Genomic DNA, 15,778 nt, shown 5'->3' with positions numbered 1-15,778 from the left:
TGCTCTATGGGTCTGCCTCATTTTGAATGAATGATTAGACATCAACATGAAATACTAACTCCATTTCTGTATTCACAGATTCCGCCACATCTGTGGAATACTTGCAAGAATTTTAGCTTCTTCCCCCTCTGTTCTGATGTTAACTGAATAGAATGCCAACATAAATGCAAAGTACAAGAACTATAGTACTCAATGTTCAAAAATCCTTTTTAAATTAACAGCCTTAAAAGCATTTTGCTGATAGCAAGAAAAATCCTAATTTTGCAAGATTACATCACTAACCAATTTACATAAAAATAGGTATTTTAAAGCTGTGGCAGATCGTTGGTTGGCAAGCACAATTCAGCTATAATCAACAATGTTTAATATTTACCTCCCCATTGGCTAACAATGTATTCATACGTTCCAAAAAGCTCGAATCAAGTACATTGGACTCATCCATAATGAAAGCAATCTTCTCGTTTTTGCAACCTGAGCGTCTCAACACTGTTCTCAGATCCTCATCGAAATCCTCACCTGTGTATTTTCTATGAACCTACACACAAATATTTCAAAATTTCAATTCTGAAATTGAACTTTAAAGAAACTTAATTTTACCTTTTCTCGCAAAAATCAAGACAAACCTTAATCTGATAAACACTAAGGCCATTCATCCAGGCAACAAAACGAGACAGTGTTGTTTTTCCTGCACCACTAACTCCAATAAGCAGCAAATGGCCTTGCGGTTGCCGGAATATCCTACGAGAAAATAAAGTTATATTTTAAAATTGTAAAAATGGCAACTGAATAATTAAAAACTACTGAAGGATAAATCAAACACCTGAAGTTTAATTTGTTTTGAACTTAATATGGAAGAGACCAATATATAAATCAAATTCTACCCATAATTCATAATGAGAAACAAAAACAGGTTGCGTCCAGAGTTTCCAGCATCAGTTGTATAGCATTAGCCTGGTGCTCTATGTCGTCATTCAACCAGCCACCAAATGAACAGTCACAGTTTTCAGAGTTACACTACTATCGCAATTCAAACTAAGTATCACACCTACAATTCAACTCTTGCTCTAATCAGACATAAATTCCACAGACCATTTCTGACATGAACTCCATTCCCAGCCAAAAAGCACGTTCTCGTTGTCTCCTTCTATGCAATTTGTCTAGGTCTTTGGATTTCATCCGGTAAGATAGCCACCATTACCCTATTTTCCACCCTTATGTCTTTCACTGCTTTTTAAAGATTAATTATTAGCTACCTACATCTGAGATCTCAACACTTCTCCAATTCAAACTTTTGACACATTCCCAATATTCATCACCTTCTTACAGCTGAGTCTTCAGATATCTAGGTCCCAAGTATGGGAATTCCTTCCCTTAACCTCTCCCACTTCAGTACCTTTAAGATGCCCCTTAAAATCTGTGTTTTTCTTTAATGTTAGAAAACTCCTGTGAACCTTGTTGGAAATTTTTATTAAAAATTAGGCAAAATCTAATCAAAGCCACAAAGGAGATTTTAGGCTAGGTGACTAAGGTTTGATCAGAGAGATCTACAGCACAGAAAAAGGCCCTTCTACCCATCACATCCATGCTGGTCAAAAATAACCCAACTATTCTGGTCCCATTTTCCAACACTTGGACTATAACCTTAAGTGCCTTGACATCACAAGTACACATTTCAAACGTTGAGGGTTCTGCCTCTACCACAATTACAGACAGTGAAATCCAGATTTCCACCACGCACTGGTGAGAAAAGCTTCATCACATTTACCTTAAATCTAAAGCCCTAGTCATTGATCCCTCTAACAAGGAGAATTTTTTTTCTGGTCTACCATATCCATACCCCTCAAATCATATCCCCTCTCAATCTCTTGCTATAAATTAAAACAACACTGGACTAAGAATTGACTTGAGACAACATTGGATAGAATGTGGAATTCCTGGAACAATCACCTTCCTCAGCCCTACAGCGGAGGAAGGTCATAAAAGGGCTTAAAACACAAGGCGAAGAATTTTTAAACTAAGCTGTTGCACTGAGAGCAAATATTGATCGGCAAGCAAATGAGTGGGACTGTGCACAAGCCAGGATACAAGCAGAGACCTTTGTATGAGCTCAGGCTTACCGAGGATAGAGATGGAGAGACTCATCTAAGCCATTTCAAGTACAAATAGCTTAGTAATTCAAAGAAAGAAAGTCATTGCAATTGGATGGCAGAATGAATAAAATCTTACTTATGAGATCGTCAGCCAATGCCAGATACTACTATTATTGGTTAGGTAATTAGGCTTTAAAATGGGGAAGGCCAGATCTTAAACAAAAAGCTTTCAAGATAGAGGACCAAATCTTTCCTCCCTGGATTTAATCTTATATACATACAAACTCTCCCTCTCTTTTCAGGTTCTTTAACTAATGAAGTAAGTTCACGTCTGAAAGTTATCCTATTACACCCTTCATAACTTTACAACATTTTGCACCTTGCCCTTTATTCTGCACTGAAAAAGTAAATGTTCTACTTCCACTTTTATATTTTTGTACTTTGGCAATGCAGTTTTACCGCCTCGGTCTCCAAATCTGTCCTACAATGGTTTCCTGAGCCACTTACTTCCAATAGTACAATAATTTCAAATACCGGGACAAATTAGTATCATACCAGAAAAAAGAAAATAAACTGCTAAAAAAGCTCAGCAAGTCTGGCAGTCTCCTTAGAAAGAAATCAGGGATGTTTTGGGTCAAGTACCCTTTCTCAGAAATCTTGATTTCTCTCCATATATGCTGTCAGAACTGCAGAGTTTTCCCAAGCATTTGTTTTTCTTTGATTTACAGCATTCACTGTTCGTTTGGTTTTTATCTAGTATCATACCAACTCTTAATTCCAGTGCATAATTACCTGTCAATTCTCAACACATGGTCCAATACTTCATTAAATAACACCAAGGGTACATCTAGCTCCTCCTCATAGAAAACTTTGAGCCTTGCCTTGACATAGTCTCTTAGTTCTTCTTGATCGACTGGTATATAATCCTGAAATAAAGATAGCACTTTGTGAAAGGGTAGGCTAGTCTGGTCAATTAACAATTCTGCACATATGGGAAGGAGTGATTGCAACTGTGGGCCACAAATCACTTTCTGGAGGAATGGAAAGTCTATAAATGTCAGCAATGTCTTCATTTAAGCTGAACAATAATCGGACAGCTTTATGCCCGGGAAGGGAAAACACTATGGAGTCACTAATATGTAAAAGAAGGGAAGACAGTGAATAATCAAAGGAGGACATATGGGAACTGCAAAGCAATAAAATGTATTGTCTTGGAAATGACTGCAATCTTGGAATTGAGTAAGAATCATCACGTACAGGGAGTTATTGAAATCCAAAACTTGTAGAAAGGCTCGACTAATTTTCCTACAAAATAAGAGCATGAATATGATAGAGTTCAATTTCCCGCACTAAGAAGAAATTAGACTCCAGGAACATTCTTCTGGCTAGCAGGAGGTACAGTATTAAATTGATACCAGTTATTAAAAGGAGTCAAAGAACAGTCAAATAAGGTATTTTTGCAACAGTTTCGCAAAAAGGTGCAAAAATGTGAAATAGATTTTCATTGGGGTGGTAAACAAAAATTCCATTGGTGGGCTTTAAAATCAATATGACTTACTGATTGGAGCAAATTGTAAGGAGGATAAACCCTCACTTCCAGTATCACAGGAAGGAATCAAATTCCTTTTGGTTGAAAATGTACGCAAGAAGGATCAAATCATTCCTATATTAATAATTCAAAAAAATCAAGAGGTCTTTTAATGCATACTTTTTGCAAATTTAAACCAATCCAGTTACAAGTATTTAGATGAGAAATTGATAATATTCATATTAATTTTTAGAACATAATGTAAAAGATCCAATTGAAAAGAAACAAATTGAACACACTGGAAAGAGACTACGGATGCAAGTGCATAGATCCTTGAAAGTGAAATCATAGGTAGACAAAGACATTTGGTATACTTGCCTTCATTAGGCCAGAAAGCCACAGGAGTTGAGATGTCATGTTGTTGCTGTACAGGATACTGGTGTTGCCACTTTTGAAATATTGCATGCAATCTTGGCCACCCTTCAATAGGATGGATGTTGTAAAAAATGGAGAGGATGCAGCAATGATTTATAAGAATGTTGGTGGGACTAGAGAGTTTGAACTGTAGGGAGAGGTTGAATTGGCTGGGGTTTTTCCCGCTAGAGCTTGGGAGGCTAAGGGATGACCTTAGAGGTTTATAAAATCATGAGGGACATGGGTAGGTCTTTTTCCCAGGGTGAGAGTCAAAAATTGAACAGCATAGGCTTAAGGTGAGGGGGAAAACAAAAGATTCTTAAAAAGGACCTGAGGGGTAACTTGTTCACATAAAAGGTGACGTGTGTATGGAGTGAGCTGCCAAATGAAGTTGTGGTGGGGTCTACAATTACAACATTCAAAAAGGCACTTGGATAGGTGTATGACCAAGAAGAGTTGAGGGGGATATGGGCTAAATGCTGGCAAATGAGATTAGGTCAGATTGGGATACCTGGTTGGTGTGAAAAAGGTCTGAAACTTTTCAGTATGACTCCAATAGACCAATATTTGATAAATGTTGTTTCTTGGAAAAGTATTTACACAACCAATCTTTTACCTTGGATAGCCAGTTGCTATACAAAATGGGTCTGATTAAAGCCTTGTCTTTATCAATATTAGGGAAATGCTTGAGGGCCACCACGTCAATGTTCTCATCTGTCCATTGTCTTTCCTCATCCTCCACAAGTCTAAAAATGAAGGAAAAGGAACATGAATTTTGGAGTCATATACTTCAACTTTGTTTAGTGTAAACACTGAAAATAACAACAACTGAAAAATGCTGATCTTGTAGAATACAAACCTGTCTTGGAACAAGCGCAGAGCCTCATGGGCCCAGATCCTAATCAACCCTTCAACTGCCAATGTTTCTAAGGGCCTTAAAGCCTCAAAGATTCCTCTCACCCAACGTGTCATTTCACGAGGGGAGTAAATATAATGTGGCTGTATGTCTTGGGTGAAACGTTCCTGTGAAATAATAGAACATGCACTATTGAACAAAGTTCAGTTTCAACATTAATCTCCATTAAATGCAGTTTGTAATTTTGGTATAGATTAAGAAGTTTAATAAAAACTTAAAAATTAAGTAACATCATGCTGGTCCAAACATAAGACATCTCAACGATTAAACATGTATGACGTACATGTTCTTCTTCTAATCTCCAATGGAAACAAGTACAGATGTCCAACTGACCCTCAAAAACAACCCACTCTAATACAGCTTATAGAAAATAGTAAAAACAAGAATTTCTAGTGTGAAGGCACATTATTCCATCTAGACAATTCTATGCAGTATCTTGCTAAGATTATTTGATTAGCCACTTCTTTCATGTAGCATTTTTGTGTATCTTGTATTTTAAATATCACCATCCTTCTCTAGCCATCAATGAATAATACCACTAAATAATATCAAAATTAACGTATCCTACTTAACTATTGTGGATCCAGCTTTTAGATTTGCTTTAAAAGTAGTACCAATTAAATTGAATCAACTGCCACCCGAGAGATTTCTTGTTTACTATTGTACAGGAAAAAACAAAAATCCCACACCATTCACTCCACTCCTGAGAGAATTTGGATCTGGTGTACTTGAACTCCATCACCATAACTAAGCTAATATAATTTGTCTCATCGGTATTAATCTGAAAACTTGCACCTTCACCTGAAACTTTGAAGCTCAAAATCACAAACACAATTTACCTGTGACATCATGTAGAATTCCACCATAGCTGCTGTAAGCGGGTCGGCATATGTCCGCAAGGATGGAATGAGTCTAAGCATAGCACGGTTGAATGTGCCGTAAATCTGAGTGAGAGATGCTGGTCCTGGATAGTCCACATACACAACAGGTACGTGGCGTAGAAACCTACAAACAAGTAGTAAAATAGAGGATTTACAGCCAGTGACAGGTTTAACAGCACAAATTGAGGGTTTAAACAGCTAATCCAAGTCTTCACTGTATTTTCAGTTAAACCAAAGCTACCCAGCTGGATGAGGGAAATGAGGGGAAAAAACCTCAGACTTATGGATAAATCATCTTGGTTATGCAATAGGAACAAGGTCAAACTCTGGTACAGTTAGAAAAGTTGATGAAAATTATATATTGAAAATTAAGCAAAAAACATAAAGCTTATATTATGCTAGATTTCAGCCAATTTGTGAACAATTTGATACATCCTGTTGGCTGAAAACTAACAATTAAAATTCTTAACCTTTTCATTCCAATCAATAGTTAGTCTTTAACTTTTGTCTAGGTTTACACAAAAGTCATTCTACACAACCTTAAATAATTCAAGTTTTGGCTACTTGTACACTAAGTTGGATAATTAAACAGAAGAATTATTACCTATGAGAAAGCGGCTTTCTTCCTGGGTCAGTAGATGGATTGCAAGCTCCAACAAATTGGATTCTTTCCAGTTTAACCCAAGTCTGATCTGAAGTACGGAAGAAACCTCCATGCTCTACCATCTGAAACAAAGATGGCCCACAATGATTATGTTGCAATTAAATGCCCTGCTTTAAATGTCTAATCTAAGTATTGTCTTACTAACCTGTCGAATGAAGGATATAACTCTTTGAGTGCCATATTTGTCCATGTCTGGAAGATTGATTTCATCACAGAAAAGCACAAGCCATTTGCCGAGCTGCACAGGCGCTAATACAACTCCATTCGGTGTCCGACGATATTCACAGTAGTGATCAAATGTTTTCAGAACTAGCTCGGGTGTTGTTGCACTGGAGAAGTTCAGACCCACAACCTAATTAAATGGAAACAAACACTGTTAGAATAGTTTTAAAAATTTATTTAAATGAACAGAAACTAGAAGCAGCAGAATGAATGTTCTAAAAACAACTGCTTCATTTTACTTTAATGCTAAGGTACAAAAGCAATTTAGAAGATGCCAATTCTTACCTCCATATCTGGTAGAGCTCTTAGTGCACTGAATAGAGTCATAGTCTTGCCAGATCCAGGTGGGCCACATAAAACTAAAGGTTTATGTTCAGCCAACCATGTGTACAGAAGGGCTTCATGACGGACCGTATCCAGAGTTGGCACAACGACGTCTGGCGCAGCAACTTTGTGAGTCTCCACTTCAATCTGAGGTACCTTGGACTGCCAAGGAACCCACTCTCCAGTAATAGATACCTACATTTTGAAAAAGCATATTACAAAACCAAGTTTATTATTTTCAACTCCAATCTGCTAAATTTAGTGATCAGTAACTATGACAAAGAAATCATTCCATTAACAAGCTGTTGTACTAATTGAGTGAAACCAATTTTATTTGCTCCATCAAACAAGATAATCCTGACCATTCATTACTAGCACCAAATGTCTACAGTCACCATAGCCCTGCTCTCCCATTAAAGAGACAACTGCTGCGAATCTAACCTGGGGATGAACTGGACAGTTGGAATTCAGCAGATGAAGTGATTCATTTTAGTCAGAAGAATGAGTGACACCATATTAAATGGTACAATTTTTAAGAGCATATATGAACAGCAATAATTGAGAGCTCATATACATGGACATGGACATTTTAAGATGGCAGGACAAATTGAAGTGGTTAAATTTATAGGATCTTGAGCTTCAGTATTAAAAGCATCAATACAGAACCACAGAACTTATATTCAACTTTTACATAACGCTCAATTGGAATAGTCTGTTAAATTCTGGGCAAGATCGAATGTTACCAGAGAAAAGAAAATCAAAATATATGAGTGACTGGGTAATGGAAACAATCTGAATCAAGCATATGAAATTTGAATTACAAGTCACATGCCCAGAAGCAAATCAAACATAAGTACTAGAAATTCAAAAAATACAGAATAGTCCAAATGTGCAAACAATGTGTATTAGATTGTCATGAGAGACTTCCTACCTCAAAGTCAATGATAGGCATGTTAGGTGTGCTTGGCAGTGGAATGGTGGTAATTCGTCTTATGTATTCACCAAGTTCTGCTCTCATCTTCAACCGTGCATCACCCGAAAGTGACCACAGAATGGCATAAATTAAGTATTTCTAATCAAGAAACATAATAATATGAGCATTTTTAAATAAGATTTAGATGACAGAGTACATTTACTCATTTTCATGTAAACAAATCCAAGACCCTGAAGATGATCATACCTGGATGTATCGTTCCAACTGGTCATTTGGCATTGGAAAATCAGGATGATTAGCATTGTATAGTGCAATATTCCTGCAACCTTGGTGCATCATAGAGAAGAGGGAACCAAGACATCGCAATCGGGTAAAGTCCATAATGTGTTCCATCTTGGCAGCATGCTCTACTGCTTTGATAATCAAGCCATTTGAAGTGAAGTATGGCTGTAAAACAGTTGCTGCATCTCTCTGTATCTGTAATAAAAAGTGTTTAAATAATAACATTTGCAGCAAAAATTTTGCACAAGTTTTAGAGCAATTAACCTAAGGTCTGGGAAACGTTACTGGTTAGAAAGTAAAATGATACATTTACAGATGCCACTGACAAAAAAATTACTTAAAATGTTCCTGGAAAATATTCTCAATTTAGTAAAAGAACAAAAGTATGAACAGGTTTGCAAGAAAATATGGAAAAATACAGTTCAAATTTTCTGTTATTCAACAGGGAGAGATACAGTTCCACTTCTTTCTATCTAACACTAGAAGTTCACTCCAATATTCAAGAAAACTCACTCAAAAGGGACAACTAACTGGAGAATAGCTGAACTGAAAACCTACAATTAGAGAAGTAACATCTAACAGGTTGTTTTTCATGCGGCGGCAGATCCTTCAATTACAGGCTCCTTTCCTCAGTCTTTCAAGCAGCAGAAACTGTGTCTGTAGTAGCAAAAGCAGGAGAGAAGAACTTACAATTGACTGAGCTGGAGGAGCTACTTCAGTCAATCTCAAGGCTGCCATACAGCTAATAATCACGAACTTTCAGGACTAGCTGCCTAGGAAGGGAGAATGTATTTTGATAGCGTGGGCCAGGTATTATGCAGGAAACAGAGCAAATGTGATGGCTAAGGCACTAGAATCTTGGTTAATCCACAAAATGATTTGGGGAGTACCACATCTTTTACACCATGTAACCTTATCCATTCCTAACCAATTTATTGGAGTTTATACCCACTCAATATTAAGCATGTCAAGAATACAGGCAACATGACAACTTTCTGTAACAAGGCAGCATTCAGGCTAGTGGCAACCTTATTTTCTTTCCACATATAGGAGGTACAGAGTATAAACGTGTAGTCTGAAAATTGTTTACACAGGCAACAGTCAACATCCACATTCAATTTTTACTAAGGTTTCAGGAAGCTATTTATAAAAGGCTTTCCTACTTTAAATAAAAATGCCTGGAAAACATAATTTTTACACAAACTGTTGATTCAACTAATTGCTTTGACGAATGCATAAAAATATGGAATGTGAAAGACTTGGAATTTATAAAAATATTTTTCCTGTAATTTATTCTAAGTGAAAAAGATTTCGTAGATATGCAATCTTAGTAGAAATATCATCTTCCCCCCCCACCAAAAAACAATGTCAACATAAACACACAAGTTAAGATTATTACGTATCTACATCTAGTAGGGGCATTAGCAATAATGAAAAAGCAGCTCGAGAAAAATAAAGTGTCATTCAAATGATCTGGCTCATTTTATAAAGATGCAACCTCTGCCAAATGACACGCTTAGGCAGAAAATTCAAACTAATTTTGTACCTGAAGCATTGGGGAAGCAGCTTCTTGTTCCTCATCCTCTTTACCTTTGCGTCGACGTTGGGCCTCTTCCTCTCCCTCATCCAGAGGAATATTACGTAGTCTAGCTAAGAAGTTGTTGAAGATCATATCAGTACTGAGAACATCCTCGCTAAACCATACCATCCCACATCTGGATACAGTGGCCAATGTAGCATATTTCAAGTCTTGGACTTCAAACATAATTCGCACCTGTTGAAAATAAAATCATGATCAACTTTTTGGACAAGCATAAATTCTATTCAATACAATTCTGTATCAATCCTTTGCAAAAATGCTTACATTTGATGGAAGGCTGAGACGCTCTCCATTGGGAAGGGTAAGCAATTTGTTATCATCAAGAACCGAATTCAAATTTTCTACCCATTCAGGATCCACATCACCATCAAAGATGATCCACTGACGTTTCTGCAGTTCACCTCGTACATTGTCAATAATCCTGAACAAAAATATGATTTGCATAAAATTTGACATTGTTGATGTATGTTTAATGTTCAAATTGTATAGTCGATACTGACTTTGTAATAAATGGAGAAAAACAACAAGTTTCCAATGGATCGCTGAGCAGCTTTATCCACATTAGCTGAACTAAATGGACTAGGAAGTAGCCAAGTCCATTTTCCATCAGAGCTAGTGGTTTGCACCTCAACACCCATTACAGACAGCACAGAAAACAAAAAAAAATGGACACATCCTTGCTGGAAGCAAGGTGAGTGTGTGTTAGGTGTGGAGAAGCTACCCTGTTCACAATGTCACCACGTCAGTGGCATTCCACATTAAGCAGGTATAAAAGAGGTCCACTTGAACAACCAGCACCTTGTAATCATACAAGGGAGTCAACATCTTCAGGATGATAGAACTCTGTGGGAAGCTAGTGAAGTGATTGCTGGGCCTCTTACTGAGATATTTGTACCATCGATAATCACAGGCGAGGTGCCGAAAGACCTGAGGTTGGCTAATGTGATGCCACTGCTTAAGAAAAGGTGGTAAGGACAAGTCAGGGAACTACAGACCAGTGAGCCTAACGTCAGTGAAGGGCAAGTTGTTGGAGGGAATCCTGAGGGACAGGATGTACATGTATTTGGAAAGGCAAGGACTGATTAGGGATAGTCAACACGGCTTTGTGCATGGGAAATCCTATCTCAAACTTGATTGAATTTTTTGAAGTAACCAAGAGGACTGATGAGGGCAGAGTGGTAGATGTGATTTATGTGGACTTCAATAAGACTTTCGTTAAGATTCTCCACATTAGAGACTGGTTAGATCTCAGGGAATACAGGGAGAAGTAGCCACTTGGATACAGAACGGGCTCGAAGGTAGAAGACAGAGAGTGGTAGTGCAAGGTTGTTTTTCAGACTGGAGGCCTACGACCAGTGGAGTGCCACAAGGATCAGTGTTGGGTCCACACTTTTCATCATTTACATAAATAATTTGTATATGACCGTAAGAGGTATGGTTAAGTTTGCAGATGACACCAAAGTTGGAGGTGTAGTGGACAGTGAAGGAGATTACCTCAGATTACAACAGGATCTGGACCAGATGGGCCAACGGGCTGAAAATTGGCAGATGGAGTTTAATTCAGAGAAATGTGAGGTGCTGTACTTTGGGAAAGTAAATCTTAGCAGGACATATACACTTAATGGTAAGGTCCTAGGGAGTGTTGCTGAACAAAGACACCTTGGAGTGCAGGTTCATAGCTCCTTGAAAGTGGAGTCACAAGTAGATAGGATAGTGAAGGCAGCATTTGGTATACTTTCCTTTATTGGTCGGAGTATTGAGTACAGGAGTTGGGAGGACATGTTGCGGCTGTACAGGACATTGGTTAGGCCACTGTTGGAATACTGCATGCAATTCTGGTTTCCTTCCTATTGGAAAGATGTTGTGAAACTTGAAAGGGTTCAGAAAAGGTTTACAAGGATGTTGCCAGGGTTGGAGGATTAGAGCTATAGGGAGAAGTAGAATAGACAGTTTTCCCTGGAGCAACAGAGACTGAGCCGTGACTTTACAAAGTTTATAAAATCATGGAGGGGCATGGATAGGATAAATGGACAAAGTCTTTTCCCTGGGGTTGGGGAGTCCAGAACTAGAGGGCATAGGTTTAGGAGAGGGGAAAAATATGAGAGACACCTAAGGGGCAACTTTTTCACGCAGAGGGTGGTACGTGTATGGAATGAGCTGCCAGAGGAAGTGGTAGAAGCTGGTACAATTGTAACATTTAAAATGCATCTGGATGGGTATACGAATAGGAAGTGTTTGGAGGGATGTGGGCCATGTGCTTAGAGGTGGGACTAGATTGGGGTGATATCTGGTCAGCATGGATGTGTTGGACTGAAGGGTCTGTTTCCGTGCTATACATCTCTACGGCTCTAATAGGCAGGAAAACTGAAAAGAAAACAGTGGTCAACTTACTTTCTAAGAACATGTGTAAACAGTCCATCAGTCCATTCTCTGGTATTTGGGTCTAATGTTCCATATAAATGGTCTTTGCTTATAGCTTTTGGATCAATGATGTGAGCAACTCCTTCCACTCCCTCAAGCTGTTCAAGGGCCTTTAGTAAAACTCGCCAGGCCATACTCTTTCCACTGCCTGACGGTCCCACCATCATCAAACCATGATTGATTTGAGAGATCTGATATAACTGAAGTACCTAACGTAGAACATGTAATTAAAGTTACCAAGCAGTTAAAGAAAAATTAAATACTGGACAAAGCACAAAATCTACAACAGAGAAATCCATAACTCACCTTTTCAACCCACATTCCACCAACATCTTCACCATCACCATAAGTTAGGTACATTTCTTGACAAACCTTCTTCAGCTCCTCACGCAGTTTAGTCATTGCTCCACGATGGTACTGTACTCCAGGGAATACATCAGACAAAAGACTAAAAAGCAATGGGATATCTTCTGCAACCAGCTTGGGAACCATCGTCTCACAGACACTTTGGATTAGAATCTGTGGACAGATTGATCAATTACTCAACATGATTGCTTCATGAATATTACCACCACCCAAAGTGAACACTTAATTGATGTCAAGGTCAGAAAGGCTTATTTTTTCTGAAGAGAAAGTACAAAGTACAAGTACAACAACCAAAGAAAGACATTCAGAAAAGATTTTTCTCAACTTCTTTGGGCTTAAAGAACGATCAAAACAAGTTATAACATTGAAAAACACCAGTCGAATATTAAGTCAGAATAGCAACGTTATATAGATTAGATTCCCTACAGTGCGGAAACAGGCCCTTTGGCCCAACCAGTCCACACCTACCCTCCGAAGAGTAACCCACCCAGACCCATTTCCCACTGACTAATGCACCTAGCACTATGGGCAATTTGGCTTGGCCAATTCACCTAACCTGCACATTTTGGACTGTGGGAGGAAACCAGAACACCCAGAGGAAACCTACATAGACAGTCGCCCAAGGCTGGAATCGAACCTGAGACCCTGGTGCTGAGAGGCAGCAGTGCTAACCACTGAGCCATCCTGCCAACCTGAAGTTAACAGTTTCAGGAAATGCAGTCAGCAGGATTCGAACCTGCGCAGGGAACCATCTTCTAATCCATCACCTTAACCACACAGCCACAATTGCACGTTGTATACTGTATTTCATTTTTCTTGTACGTACACTATTCAAGATAATTTGACAAGTAATGACAACTGCAAAGAATAACTAACCTCTTGCTCAGGTAGATTCTCTGCAATTTCTGCCTCATCAACATCTTCACCACGTTCTCCTTTCTCTTTCTTTATCTTCTGAATCCTCTCTCGCTTCACATTCCCTGCACTTACTAGTACACTCTTCAGGGCACGAAGACCAAAATCATAGTGACTCTGAGATGACAGCTGTTCATCACAAAGCCTTAAAAAGTAATTTTTGAAAAAGAAATTCAGTATATGAACGTTATTGAACTGGATCAAAAAAACTAAACATTTTATAAACATGTGAAATTTTCACCAAAAGAGATTCAAGGAGAAATGTCATTGTGAAGCTTAACATGCTTACTTGAAGAATGGAACAATCTTGTTTGCAAGGGTTTCAGCTGTTCGGAACCCTTGAGAGTACAACATAACCTGTGCAATAAGTTGACGATCAGGTTTTGTCATTGCCAGACTACGGAAGAGTTTTTTCAAGTTGTCTGGTAGGTTGGAACGTCCAGCATAGCCTGGATTCATAGTAATGAAAATAGCCATATCTGCTCTGACTTTCACTTGTTTGTTCAGTAGCTCACATGTGATTGTAGGAGAACCTGAAAGAAAAGTAACAGAATTCAAGCTGCAAGTTCAATACTTCACACAAGAACAGGAAAAGACTTGGCAGCAGTTTGAAGCTGTTACACATTCCATTAGTTCACGTCTGAACTGTTCCCTCACTCTAAATATGAATTGAAAGAATTATGGATGATGTAAATCAGAAACAAACAGAAATTGCCAGTAAAGTTCAGTAGGTCTGGCAGCATCTGTGGAAAGAAATCAGAGTAAATGTTTCACGTTGTGAAACACTTCCTCACTCAATCTGAAATTTTAAGTGAAATCACAAACAATTGATCTCAGTGTTGTGGGGGCTGATATTCATCCAGTTTAATAAGGTGTAGGTTTTTAAGGAAAATATTAAAGTTGGGAAACAGTTAGGGGTCAAAAACCAAAATGGCTGGATAAGCTCTGCAGGTATGGCAGTATCTGTGGAAAGACATTAGTAAATGTTTTGGGTTGAGAAACACTTCCTCACTCAATCTGAAATGTTAACTCTGATCTGAGGATTCCCTTGTGATCAATTGTTTGTGATTTCACTTAAAATTTGGTTGAGACCATACTTGAGGAGGAGAGAAAGTGAGGACTGTAGATGCTGGACAGCGTGTCGAAAAGTTTGATGCTGGAAAAGCACAGCAGGTCAGGCAGCATCCAAGGAACAGGAGAGTCTATGTTTCAGGCATAAGCCCTTCTTCAGGAATTAACATCCTCCGATGTTGCCGGACAGGTTGTACTGTTCCAGCACCATACTTAAGATGGTGTTCACTCATTCCAAATTATATTAAAAGATTAAATAATTCTTTGCATTTATCCCATCAGGACAATTTATCATTTTATATAATTAGTGAGATGACTCCTCATCCTCCTGAATTCAAGGAAATACAAGCCAGATTTATAAAACCTACCCTCCTAATTCAATCTTCCAGGCCCGTGCATGATCCTGGCAAATATAGACTGTAGCTGAAAATGTGTTGCTGGTTAAAGCACAGGTCAAGCAGCATCCAAGGAACAGGAAATTCGACGTTTCGGACTGTACCTCTGCCAGTGCATTCCTCTATCCTAAAACAGCTTGGACAACATATGCTAGGTTGGAGAAAAAGGCTAAAACGTTTCCACATCCACTGTCAGTATCTTTGCAGCAACCAAGTAGTAGTACAACAGTATACTACTTCTATCAGCATACACTTATTGTTAAATCAATTACACCTGCTCATGCAGATCAAAGGGATAGTGACCTATAAACAATGCTTTTTGCATAATAATTTTTCATGACTGGCTGGTCAATGACAGATTGCAAGAATTCCTGTAAGCAGATATTAAAATGGTGGGTATTGGCATTGACAACTGGGAGTCAGTTGCTAATGGCTGTGACCTGCAGAAGCAAACTGTTTGGAAAGAAGTTGAAGAGCAGAACAAGAGAGATGAGCTCAGTTGGCCAAGAAAGCTCAGACAGTAAAGAGAGAGCAGGAAATCATGTGGCTTCTTGGCCTGACTTTCTCTACAGCAAAGGCAGCCATGACTAAGTAGGGCTCTTGAGTATCTCACACAGCTGGCCATCTTCTTACAAGGTGACACGTTCCGGTGCACAAAATCAAAGAAATCCAGTAGCTTGGGTGTAAAGTATAAAATAACCATGAGTTGCAGGAGTACATTCAGTCTTTGCATAGTCTCCTCTCTTACCCACAAC

General features: G+C 38.5%; 1 protein-coding gene across 2 annotated transcripts in view; it reads right to left on the bottom strand.

Annotated features, from left to right (window-relative positions):
- Positions 1–15,778, bottom strand: part of dync1h1 (dynein, cytoplasmic 1, heavy chain 1) — a 94,040-nt gene that overhangs the window by 34,905 nt on the left and 43,357 nt on the right. For both annotated transcript variants that reach the window (XM_060829278.1, XM_060829279.1), the window contains exons 30-46: positions 13,847–14,090; positions 13,519–13,702; positions 12,583–12,795; positions 12,247–12,485; positions 10,120–10,276; positions 9,802–10,029; positions 8,220–8,450; positions 7,971–8,111; positions 7,001–7,234; positions 6,639–6,845; positions 6,434–6,555; positions 5,788–5,953; positions 4,892–5,055; positions 4,649–4,778; positions 2,883–3,016; positions 624–738; positions 374–535 (exon numbers count right to left, since the gene is read on the bottom strand). In XM_060829278.1, coding sequence (XP_060685261.1) covers positions 374–535; positions 624–738; positions 2,883–3,016; positions 4,649–4,778; positions 4,892–5,055; positions 5,788–5,953; positions 6,434–6,555; positions 6,639–6,845; positions 7,001–7,234; positions 7,971–8,111; positions 8,220–8,450; positions 9,802–10,029; positions 10,120–10,276; positions 12,247–12,485; positions 12,583–12,795; positions 13,519–13,702; positions 13,847–14,090 — 3,071 coding nt within the window. The remainder of the gene's footprint in view (positions 1–373; positions 536–623; positions 739–2,882; positions 3,017–4,648; positions 4,779–4,891; positions 5,056–5,787; positions 5,954–6,433; positions 6,556–6,638; positions 6,846–7,000; positions 7,235–7,970; positions 8,112–8,219; positions 8,451–9,801; positions 10,030–10,119; positions 10,277–12,246; positions 12,486–12,582; positions 12,796–13,518; positions 13,703–13,846; positions 14,091–15,778) is intronic.

The sequence above is a fragment of the Hemiscyllium ocellatum genome, chromosome 8 (genome assembly GCF_020745735.1).
Source record: "Hemiscyllium ocellatum isolate sHemOce1 chromosome 8, sHemOce1.pat.X.cur, whole genome shotgun sequence".
Taxonomy (NCBI): domain Eukaryota; kingdom Metazoa; phylum Chordata; class Chondrichthyes; order Orectolobiformes; family Hemiscylliidae; genus Hemiscyllium; species Hemiscyllium ocellatum.
The sequence above is the reverse complement of the archived record's forward strand: the minus strand, read 5'-3'. Positions and strand labels throughout refer to the sequence as shown.